Source organism: Theobroma cacao, chromosome 2, assembly GCF_053813885.1.
Source record: "Theobroma cacao isolate CCN51 chromosome 2, ASM5381388v1, whole genome shotgun sequence".
In the NCBI taxonomy this organism is placed as follows: domain Eukaryota; kingdom Viridiplantae; phylum Streptophyta; class Magnoliopsida; order Malvales; family Malvaceae; genus Theobroma; species Theobroma cacao.
This window is the reverse complement of record NC_142640.1, coordinates 12,379,152-12,390,744: the sequence shown is the minus strand read 5'-3', so window position 1 is coordinate 12,390,744 and position 11,593 is coordinate 12,379,152. Positions and strand designations below refer to the sequence as shown.

At 36.5% G+C, this 11,593-nt stretch overlaps 2 protein-coding genes and 1 pseudogene across 2 annotated transcripts; 2 read left to right on the top strand and 1 right to left on the bottom strand.

Moving 5' to 3' along the window:
• Positions 1-872: 872 nt before the first annotated feature.
• Positions 873-2,847, top strand: LOC108660643 (protein indeterminate-domain 7 pseudogene; annotated as a pseudogene).
• Positions 2,848-3,589: 742 nt separating this feature from the next.
• Positions 3,590-6,792, bottom strand: LOC18608797 (putative protein S-acyltransferase 7). Its single transcript, XM_007043667.3, has 6 exons — positions 6,557-6,792; positions 6,254-6,431; positions 5,963-6,145; positions 5,543-5,851; positions 4,422-4,655; positions 3,590-4,347 (listed from the first exon to the last, which is right to left on the bottom strand). The coding sequence occupies exons 2-6, from the start codon at positions 6,356-6,358 to the stop codon at positions 3,907-3,909; spliced, it is 1,272 nt and encodes a 423-aa protein (XP_007043729.2). The 5' UTR covers positions 6,359-6,431; positions 6,557-6,792; the 3' UTR covers positions 3,590-3,906.
• A 1,269-nt stretch (positions 6,793-8,061) lies between these two features.
• On the top strand, positions 8,062-10,347 carry LOC18608796 (binding partner of ACD11 1-like). Its single transcript, XM_088803442.1, has 4 exons — positions 8,062-8,232; positions 8,360-8,438; positions 9,242-9,334; positions 9,860-10,347. Exons 1-4 carry the CDS (start codon positions 8,117-8,119, stop codon positions 10,208-10,210), a joined length of 639 nt encoding a protein of 212 aa, XP_088659568.1. The 5' UTR covers positions 8,062-8,116; the 3' UTR covers positions 10,211-10,347.
• The last annotated feature ends 1,246 nt before the right edge of the window (positions 10,348-11,593 follow it).

Sequence of the window (11,593 nt, the reverse complement as noted above, 5' to 3'; positions counted from 1 at the left end):
CCAGCTGAGCTACTGATAACACCCTTCCATGTGCAATCAGGTTAACAACATGCAAGCGTGAACAAGATTTGATGTTCCATTTTGTGAAATGGTTTCCCTCTTTTCAGACATAAAACAGCACATACTGCTATTGGAATTTGGATAAAGATACTAGAAAAAATAAGTTAAGCACACTCAAATGTTAAAGCAAAGCAACAATCAAGAATGACAAACACAAATATGCCAAGTGGTGATGGGTATCCCAGGTGGATCGTGGAAGCAGGTTGGCATAGCATCTTAAACAATTTTGAACAGGAGGCAAAACTTGTCTCTTCATACGGATCTCTCCTTTGGCATCCTCTACATTGTCCCTTTTAATTTGTCGGCTACTCTTTTTTTTTCACATTACATTAATTACCAGTCTCAACGAATTCTTAATGTCAAAACATAAACGGCAAACAGCTTTTAAAGATCCACACATTAAAAAGTGCTCACACGGACTTTGATTTCGATCCTTTGACTCCAAGAGATATCCGAAACCAAAAAAACTCCAGTTGACATGCAGGCAATAGCTACTAATGCTTCAGTAATCTAAAGAAACCATTGGGCGTTTGCAAGAAGTTCACTTACTTCGTCACATACAGGACAAACAGACCCAACTTATAATGTCTATTTTATTGATAGATGATCTTAACAAATATTATTGGATACAAAGATGTTGCCATCAAAGAATTCTAATTCCAATTTAATTTTCAATGCATGGACCATGGTCTTTGATCGTGGTTGGTATGGAACTTCTTCTTCTTTTTGTCTGCTAGCCAGGTCTCCCACCTTATCTGATCATATATTATCAACTGCCTCTTAATATTGATCAGTATCAAGGCCTGCTAAACATGTCGAACTTTGTTCAGGATTTTGAAGGAGATGAACAGTTTCCAAGCACTGTCATCTCACACTCGTCTAGCGAGAGTCCCAATCCTGTTGAAAATGGTGGTGATGCTTCAACTCCTACCACCACAAGTTCAAAGAAGAAAAGAAATCTTCCAGGGAATCCAGGCAAGTAAACTATGTTATCTCTTTGTTTAAACGTGCAGTCGCAAAATCAATTTTAGATCATTGTTTACGTGAAACGTAAGCCATAGAGCATCAATGCATGATAACGGCGCTGGCAAGATTTTTCATGCTTTTCGTATTTGTCAATGTTTTCTAATACCTGATATGATACTCTCAACTTCCTTTTTTACATAACGCAGAATTCAGGTACTGAATGCTAATCAAGAGCTAAGACCATCTTCTTTCCATCTAATTGGATGTGCAATTGTGCATTACTTGGCATTTGGTTTTTGGAAACTTAAAGGATTCTTTGGCATCCTTTCTCTTATATGTCTAATCCCAATAGATGCAACAAGTAATCACAATAATTTATATTTAAATAAGATGCACGAAGGTTGATTCAGATTCCTCCAGGCATATTAATCACAAATATATATATATATAGCTAATTGTCAAGACACCAACTTTCTCCTTTGGCAATTTCTCAGATCCAGATGCAGAGGTTGTTGCATTATCTCCAAAGACTCTAATGGCAACCAACAGGTACATATGTGAAGTCTGCCATAAAGGATTTCAAAGAGATCAAAACCTTCAGCTCCATAGGAGAGGACATAACTTGCCTTGGAAGCTGAAGCAAAGAACAAATACACAGGTTAAGAAAAGGGTTTATGTCTGTCCTGAGCCAAATTGTGTGCACCATGATCCAAGCCGGGCTCTAGGTGACTTGACTGGCATTAAGAAGCACTTCTGCAGGAAGCATGGAGAAAAGAAATGGAAGTGTGATAAATGCTCCAAACGATATGCTGTTCAATCAGACTGGAAGGCACATACAAAGATCTGTGGCACCCGAGAATATCGTTGTGATTGTGGCACAATTTTTTCAAGGTAGAGGTCTATTGCAGTTCCATTGTAACAGTGCATATTGAAGAGTTATGTTAACATGTTTTTCTCAACATGTGAATGGTGATATATTTTATTCAATATCCACTTGTCTGGTACAGGAAGGATAGCTTTGTCACACACAGAGCCTTCTGTGATGCATTAACAGAGGAAAATTACAAGCTGAACCATAACCTTGCCGCCAGTGGGGGGATTTTGCAAAGCCAAGCGCAAGAGCTGTTCACTTCATCAATGCCCAGTTCTGATTCATGCTCCAATGCCAACACAATGATGAATCTGTCGGTTTCTAATGAGAAGATGGACAATTCACCGAGGCCATTATCTCTGAACCCAGCTGGAGTCATGATATCCAGCAATTTAGATCCAATTTTCAATCCAAGAACATCATTGGCATCTCCTCTAGCAATTGGGTCCGCTTATACATCTGCCACAGCCTTGTTGCAGAAAGCTGCAGAAATGGGTGCTAAGATCAGTGATAATACAATCGCCCCAATACTCCTGAGAGGTTTTACCGGATATTCTACTGGCAGCATGAACTCAGCTGGCTCTGCCCAGGAAGGTTCTTCCATGGTAGGTAGTAACATAGCAACAAATGCGGCGAGCACCAATGGTTTGTTCGTGGGAGACGAAACATATGACAAAAACTTGGAGGCAGGGGATTTAAGATGTCACCATACTGTTGCTCCAACTGCATTGTTCGAATCTCATTCTATGGACTCAGAGAATGGGAGCGCTGCAAATCTGTTGGGAGAAGCGTACATGAGAGGAGGTGAAAAAATGACAGTAGATTTCTTAGGTGTGGAGCCTGCAGGGCATCAGAGCATCGCCAAGAAAAGAAGCTATGACGGTAACATAATGAACTTGGAGTACTCCAATGCGCAGCAAAGCCCGAACAATTTGCGTTCAAACTGGTGAACTACTGAACTAATTCTAGTCTGAAGGTTATTAGTGACGTTGTAATAATTACACCGCCTTTGCCAGAAAGAGCGAACTGTTCCCCTTTCATTTTTGTTTAACATAACCGGAAAGAAGCAACCATGCTAATCAGATTTAGCAGTCGAGTGCAATGATGTAACTTGCATTGTTGCTGCTAATTTCTTTATAACCGATTATCATTTTCAGTGCAATTCCTCCATAATCACATGATTTACAACTTTATCAATAAAAATGATGTTGGAATTCACTATTTTGTTTAAACAACTTGTTCCTATTCGCATCCTGATCGACAGCACCTCCTAATTCCTCACTGTAAACAAGAATTTCTTAAGTAAAAAGTGACAATTACATAGGGCAACAGTATCAAAAGTAAAAACCACCATCCTTTGCAAACTACTTGTCAAAGATAAACAACCAACAAGAAAAGAATGGACCTGGAAGACTTAATTCAAGTCAGTCACCCTTGCCATGATCCATGACCATTTCACTCCGAAAAGAAATCCTTTCTATAAACTCATTTTCAGGAAACTCTGGAAACAATTACTGATATCACCGACATGAGACTTAAAGCAAGTTTCTGCGAAGGTGGGCTCAGGCCTAAAAAGTACAAGAAAAGTACGGAAACTAGCACAATGTTCCAAGACCCTGCAGAAACATGCCCCAAGGTCTATCTACAAATTTAAAAAAAAAAAAAAAAAAAAACCCTTTCTACCATTGATGATTTAATTTAACCTTCACATATCCAATTAATTATAAACACCCAACGAGATCCTCACAACAAACACATTATAGCACAAAACTTACCCCAAGCATCTCTCAAAGCAGTATAATACACAACATGAACCCCTGCATACGTTAGCCAGACCAGAACATTCCTTCCTTGCAGAGACAAATAAAGCCTAAAAACAACCTTCTGATGGATTAATATCTTAGCGGCACTGCTCAGTTGCCAATTTTAATCAGCAGGGTTGGCAATTTTCTAGTAGGCTCTAAGATCATTAACATGCTTTTCTGACTATAATTTAGGTGAAAAAGGCTTCAATGGCCTCTACGAACTTTCTGTCTATCATTGAAACTGGGTTCCATTCCAAACTCAGCAGCCAACATACGAATATCAGGTGACATCTCCCAGTTGGCTTTGTCACCCTGGTTTGTGTGCCTTGGTTGCGTTCCACACCTCTCCAATCCACCAACACTATCAATTTGGCTCTGTATTTCTTCAAAATCTTCAGCAGCAACCGCTTGCCGCTTTCCCATCTCAATGTCAAAGCTTGTTTTTGGCATCTCTGGGCTCATGGTCCGTGCCAAGGATATTGAGGCAGCAAAGAGAGCAGATGAATCCAACTTGACCTTGGCCCTGAAGTTATTTTTGGACTTGGGAATTTTGGAGAAGAAAATCTCAAAAATATTGCGGACACAACCACGGTTATAAGGATTCATTTTTGAATCATAACGATACCGGAAATTTTCATATGTTGTCTGTAAAAACATAAAATTAGCAAGAGAGAGAGGACAATAATGGAAGATAAAGAAGGTAAAGAAGAGAACAGAACCTGATTGGTAAAAATCAAATAGAGATGAAACACAGTGAGGCCTCCAACAAACCAAGCAGTCACAAATGTATATAGTATAAGAATCCCTGAGACAGGAGACTTCAAGAGTGCTCTCCAGACATTACAGTGATATTCATCCATTATTTTCTTAATGTTTACCCAGCATAAGGCAAAAACATATAGGCATAGTATGGTCGTGGAAGACACGAACATGAAGAAGAATCTATAATTTCTCTGTCAAGAAACAATTTTACATGTTAGCCTTGATGATTCAAAATAGGGTCCCACAATTATAGCCAGCAAAGCACATAAGAAATCACTTAATAATCACAAGTCATGGCTCAGGCTGAAAACTTCAGATGAAACAGAGAAGTATCAGTTTACAGGACAATTTTATTGAAGCAAACTGTGAGGCAAAGTTTAGAATTTAAAAGACCGACTCATTTCACAAGCACAATAGTATTGTAGATATTTCAATCTATAGGATTCATTTGAAGAACTATACCCCTTTTCTTTACAAAAATAAATAAATAAATAAGTGGAGAAACCTATCTGAAATCCTTCCCCTTAAATTGATTCTTATAAACCTGAACAGGAAGTTTACAATAGGAAACTTCTACGAGCAGCATGTTTGACTACAAAGGCAATGTTCCAGCTGACCAAAGACTGAAGACTTGTGATTTTGTGAATGACAGATGGCATCTTCCCATCACTAAGCAGAACTCTGATATAATGAATCCAATTATTTGATTACTTTGATAAAGATATTTGAGAAAAGAGATTTTGGATGAAAAAATTTCTACTACTAGTACAAAAGCAAGGCATCAATTGACTCGCATGAAGAATTTGAAGACGATAGATATATCTTGCCAGAAGCTAGAGGTCTGAAAGTAATTACTAGTGATCATTACGTTCATCTCTTTTATCATGCCTTAAGCCATGATTTTGATAAATGCAAGTTCTCAAAGATGAAAGCAATCGGCCCTATTGCAGGGGATATATAACCAGTAACCAGTTGCAAGCACCTTGTAATCATTTCCTATTTGGTAGGGAAACTTCAACAAGAATTAAACTAACCCAAATTTTTCATAAATTGAAAACCTAAATACAGAAACATATACCTTCCCGATACATTGCCCCACCCATGGACAATGGTGATCGAAGCGCTCCACACAGTTATTGCATATAGAGCAATGTGAGCAGCGTGGTGGGCGATACAACATACATGTTTGACAGTATTTAACCTTGACAATCACCCCATTAACCACAACATCTTTTGTAGGTGGTAAGCTTGGAACACCAACACCACTCTGACTCCCTAGCCAATCCGTAGACATGGTGGAACCATCTTCCTCCAGTTCTGGAGGATGCAGGTTTCGAGGAATAATGCCAGGATCTCTTCCAGATGTGAGGAGCAGAAGAATAAGATCCTGAACTAGTTTGACAGGCAAAACAATGTTAATTACAGAATCAACCCAAAAACAAAGACATTATTTGATTATAATTTTCTTCTTTTCAATTTATGGAAGAAGAGAACTTACATATACAGTGAAGATAATGAGAATAGCTACAATGAGGTTGCCAAGATGGTGGTCGAATTCGTGAATGAGTCTTTGAGAAACAAAAGCGCAAAACAAAATGACTGGGATCACAATTAGAGATATTGTAAGGAAGATTGACCTTACATCGGGACCAAATACAAGTCTACCCCCAAGGCAAAATCTCTGAACAAATAAAAATTCACCTCAAAGTTAGCTATTGCGGAGAGAGGTTATTAATTGTTAAATGCCAGACAAGGAAAGCAGAAAAATGGGAAATACATAGTAAATTACATTGCTTCCTTTCCAAACTTGATAGACTCGAAGGGTAGTGGCACTGGTGTCGATGATGCGGCGGTTGGAATCAGAGAGCTGAGCAGGCAACGGAGTTTCGTACATCTCTTTAAACCACAATCAGATCTCTCTACCTTTCTTTGTCCTTTTCACTGCCACAACATGTCCCTCGGCAACTCTGCAAGCCAATAACACTTTGCCACATTATTATATTATTGGGTTTCCTTTGTTTTGGAGAATGGAGAGGAAGAAACCCAAAAAAAAAAAAAGGAAATTTGATTTTTTTTTTTTGTCGAACTTTACCTGGAAATAAGGAGGGAATGAGGAAGAGAGGAAGGCAAAGGTTCCAGAGTTGCAGAGGGAGCGGTGAAGGGTAAAGTGTTGAAAGGGATCGGAGCTCAGCGGGGGAGATTAGAGTCTCTCTCCAAAAAGCTCAAAGGCCAGAAAGGTGGAGGAAAGGCCAGCAAAGATGGTTAGAGAGCGAGAGAGAGAGAGGATTGCACATTTCGCTCGCGTGGCGATTTTCCGCCAGACGAGTCGGATCGCCGATTTTGACGACTATTATTTGCTGTCTTTTCGTCTCTTTTTATATATTAATTCACTATTATTATTATTATTATTATTTCTAGTAATGAGAGACGGTGGAGGACGTGGTCTTTGCCGGAGATCCTCACGCTTTTTTCCATGCTACCCACCTCTCTAGTCTATTATATATTATGCTTTTTTTTAGTTGTAATTATTACATACAATACAATAGTTATATTAATTAACCAATTTGAAAAATGGAAAATTTTCTCTCTTTTTTGATTATTTAATAATTCCTCACTTAGTTGGTGCATTAATTAATTGTTGTAAAAACGACAAGTGAAGCAAGTTTTGCGGCCATTGATCATATCAACAAACTTGGTTTGATTAAAGAATTATCTGTCATTCCACCTCCATCCATAATTTATAAGAAGCAATTTCTAGTTAGTAATACAAAAGAGAAACAATGAACCAACGTTGGTTTTACGTAACAGCTATATAACAAGTTGGGATGGAAGCATAAACCAATTGTTTTTGTGACTTTTTAATGAAAATACTCTCAATTCTTGGCATTAGCGTAGAAAAGGACAGTCAAAAAGCAGTAGGATGGCAAGGACAAAAGGACGCATTCGCAACTCCCAACGTGTCTTGCGGAATCTTTGCCTCTGATAATGACACCTTCCTTCTACCCTTTTTCTTTCTTCTGTTTTCTTTTGGTTTTTTTTTTTTTTTCTTTCATTTCCCTCTGATAATGCCCTTTAATGGACTTAATAATCAAAATTGACAGGAGGAAACATTATCTGCTATTAGCTAAGAAAAACTATATTTAAAAAAAAAAAAGCAAATTTTGGACTTCGTGGTTAAGTGCTCATAGGTCTCAGTAATAGACGCATAACTGAACAAGGCGAGCCCCATGTTGCAGCAGGCTTGCGGCTACAAATGGCGGGGTCCAAAGGCCAGTCCGTCCAGCGATGCTTGTGCTGTGCTTGTACGCATCCATATCCATAACCATGATCATTAATCACACAAAAAAAGATTTGTTTTCCTTCACCGTTCCTCCAAATGAAAATAAACACTATGTTTACAATTTTTAATTGAAATGTTGAGCTTAATGATTACTAGTAGAATCTTATTGATATTTATCCTACGCAGTGCAGAGATTGTGAAAGCTTTCAAGCTTTATGAGAGGGGAATAAATTCGTATAAAATATGTATATCATACTTTATTCTCCCACTAGTAAAAATTATTCATGTTTATCTGCTCTACAATCGTTGCTTTTTATGGGCAGAAAGAGATGGTAGACATTGCAAGAAGGATAGCGAGAAACTGTACCGAGAATGGCTAATCCGAATTTAACTGTTGTGGTTCTCAACCTTTCTCCTACAGTTACTCTTGGAGAGCTCACTGCATTTTTCTCATACTGTGGCCACGTCGAGAAAATCCTGCTTCAGGGGTAATTATAACTTGCAAAGCTTGTTGCTTCAATATCCCTTTTTTTCTTTCTTTCTTTCTTTCTTTTCCTTCCCAATTATAATAGCTTTTCAATCAGTATTAATCAGGGTTCTCTCTTTGGTGACCAGTGCGAATAAAGATGGATCACAGTCAGCTCTGGTAACATTTAGGCAGCCATATGCTTATCAAACAGCTCTTCTCCTAAATGTAACGAACAAATGCTTTCAGTAATTTAGGTGATATTTAATATGGTGTTTAATGACGTGGAGCCAATGTGGCTGGGGTGTTTGTTTCCTTAAAACAGTAACGCTTTGAAATTATTAGCTTTCTGTCATCTTTATGTTGATCACTTAATCCAGAGGTCCAGATATATACTGAATTGGTTATATCCTATATATGATATTATATGTACTTCGATATTTTTCCAATTTTTGTTTAGGAGCTTCTTTTATATATGTTGAATCCGTTCAGAATTTAATAATAATTTCCTGATCTATATGATCTGTCCATGGTTGTGGATTGTAAAATTGTTCATACCATTATATTACTTTGATTATTTATGTTTCTCCACTACCCATCTCAGTTACATACCTTGAATGGAAATGGTTCAGGTGTGAGGAAAGGACTATGAAAAAAATGAATTTATTCATTCTAATTGCTAGAGATCAGTATTCCTCAAAGCCAGAACTTTTGTTAGCTACTGCCAAAGGTAGTAGTGCCTATGAGTGTACGGCTCTTGCAAGTCTCTGGGGCCAAAAGTTTATTTTTCATTTTTACGTTATTTAATACTGCATGTGTGAGGTGTCTTGTTTCAGATTTTGAGCACCAATTGGTCCATGCCTAAACAGGTTATAATTTTCCACATTCATAAAAAAATCAGCATAATATAGCTTTGGCTTTTTACCCTTTCCTCTTTATATACATATAAAGAAATCTCTTTTCTGTTTCTCTCTGATGTCATTTTATGATGTTCAGCATTCAGAATTGAAGTTTGTGCCACTTGTTTGCAGGATGCTACATTTGCAGGCCAACCGATCCGAGTTCTGCCAAAGAAGGATTTCGCAAATCCTCCACTCCCACATCAACTGCCTTATGTTACTGAGGTTTGTCTTTCTTTTTCTCTCAGTCCCTGTATATATGTGTATGCATAAATTGCCTAATGTTAGTAAGCAGTAAGCATCCTAGTCTTCACGCTTTTGTGTGCAGGCTCCCATGTTTAAGAATTGTGCATGGTGTATACCTTTGTCATATATGACACTTGCCTTAACATGCAAGTAAAGTTGGAACTGGCTTTCAAGTTTTCCGGGGAAATGTTGTGCCTGTAGCTTTGTCATAATTCATAGTATATGGTTTTGGTCATATAGAGATGTTAGATGATCTCCTGGCTCTGAGGACTCTTTCTACTCATGCTGGACTCTCTATAAATTCTTTCATGTTTTGATCATCTTCTAGACTTTGATGACAGATCTACCCTTAATAACAGCATTCAAGAAGGCAGAACATGTGTGTGTGTTGGCGCGTGGGGGGGGGGGGGGGGGGGGGGGGTGGGGGGGTGGGCGCCCGCATGCATTTATTTGCAAGTACATTCCTAACTTTAGAAAGCCATGATGAACATGTATTTTGTGCAGAACAACAGGATCCAAGGAAATATTCCTGTAATGCAAGCTGTGGTCCAGGTGATGGCTTCAGAAGGCATTGAAAAGTTGAACCATACAAGAGATGAAATTGAAAAGAAGTACAAATTATCAGAGAAAAGTAGAGAGCTGATGAACAAAACAAGATCAGCAGTTTATGCAGCTGATCAGGCAGTTTCTGCAGCTGAGGAGGCAGCAAGAGATGTGGCGACCAGGATCATGAACACTGATTATATCGCAAAGGGTGCTACTTGGTTGTCTGGTGTGCTTGATAAAACCTCCAAGTTTGTCTCAGAGCTTGGCACTATGAAGGGTTATAATCCCAACTCTAGGAAGTACATATGAGCCTGCCCCTTTAGTTTGGAGGTTATTTGGCATTAGAAAGGGGTAGTATAGGATAAACAAATATCCCATGCTGTCTACAGAGATCTATGTTGTCGAAATATTAATGCAATTGCAATTTGCAAATGCTTCTTCATAAAGAGCTTTCTTCCCTGTGGCCGATGGTTGCTACTGAAAAGGGCCCCAGTTATGCCTAATAGTTTATTGACATCTGCGAATTCCATTTGCCCAAGCTGCTAACCATAAATGATCTCCTTGGCTACCACTAAAAATGATTTTTCCTCTTGTTTTAATCTCTTTTGCAGAAAGCTGGAAGCATTCAAAGCTTAATTCGCAGAATTGCAACAAATATGGACTTGAAAACTGTTCCTTTCCATAACTGGTTGATTCTTCCTTGTTCATCACTATTAGATTGAAATATTGTCGTTTGGTACTCGGGGAAAAAATCCATTTAGGAGCCTAATTTCTAACACAATCAGAATAAAACAGATCAATTCCGGAACAACTAGAGAAATGGGTTGGCAAATGCTAATCTTCTTATGAATGAGTAAAATCAAACCAGATCAATTATCTATTAAATTAAATATGATTTGAATAAAACAGTTCGATTTAATTAGTATATTAGATCAATTGGTCATAAAATATTTGGTTTAAGTGATTTTTTATTGGTTCTCGGTTTTAAAATTTTTAGATCAATCCACTCAAAAAATCAAACTAATTTTTTATATATAATAAAAAGAATTGATAGTAACTTTAATTAACAATATACTTAAAATATATAATTTATTATACGTATGCATACAAATCATAATCATAAAAATATAATTTTAATTTTATTTATTTATTTATTTATAAATATGTATTAATATAAAATTACAAGTTATATATTTTAAATAATATAATTTATATATTAATATTATAATATATGATAATAAATATCCTACATATTAATATGTTACAATTATTACATCTTAGTAATGTTTTATATAAAATGTTATGAATATATATATAATTATATAAATTTATATATTTTTAATTTATATATAAGCATTACTATAACTTATAATAAACTTTATTTATATGATTACACTTAATAACCTTATTAATTATCACTTTAATTTGTATAATATATTATTTATACAAACTTTGATATAAAACATTATAACATATAAATTGTGTCATTAATTTCATATATACATAATAAAATAATATATTATCTATATACATATATTTAATCTAAATATAAGTATTACTGTAACTTATAATAGACTTTATTTATATGATTACATTTAATAATTTTATTAGTTATCGTCTTAATTTTTAAAACATATTGTTTATTATTAGTTATTATTTAAACAAAATTTGATATAAAAATTAAGATATTAT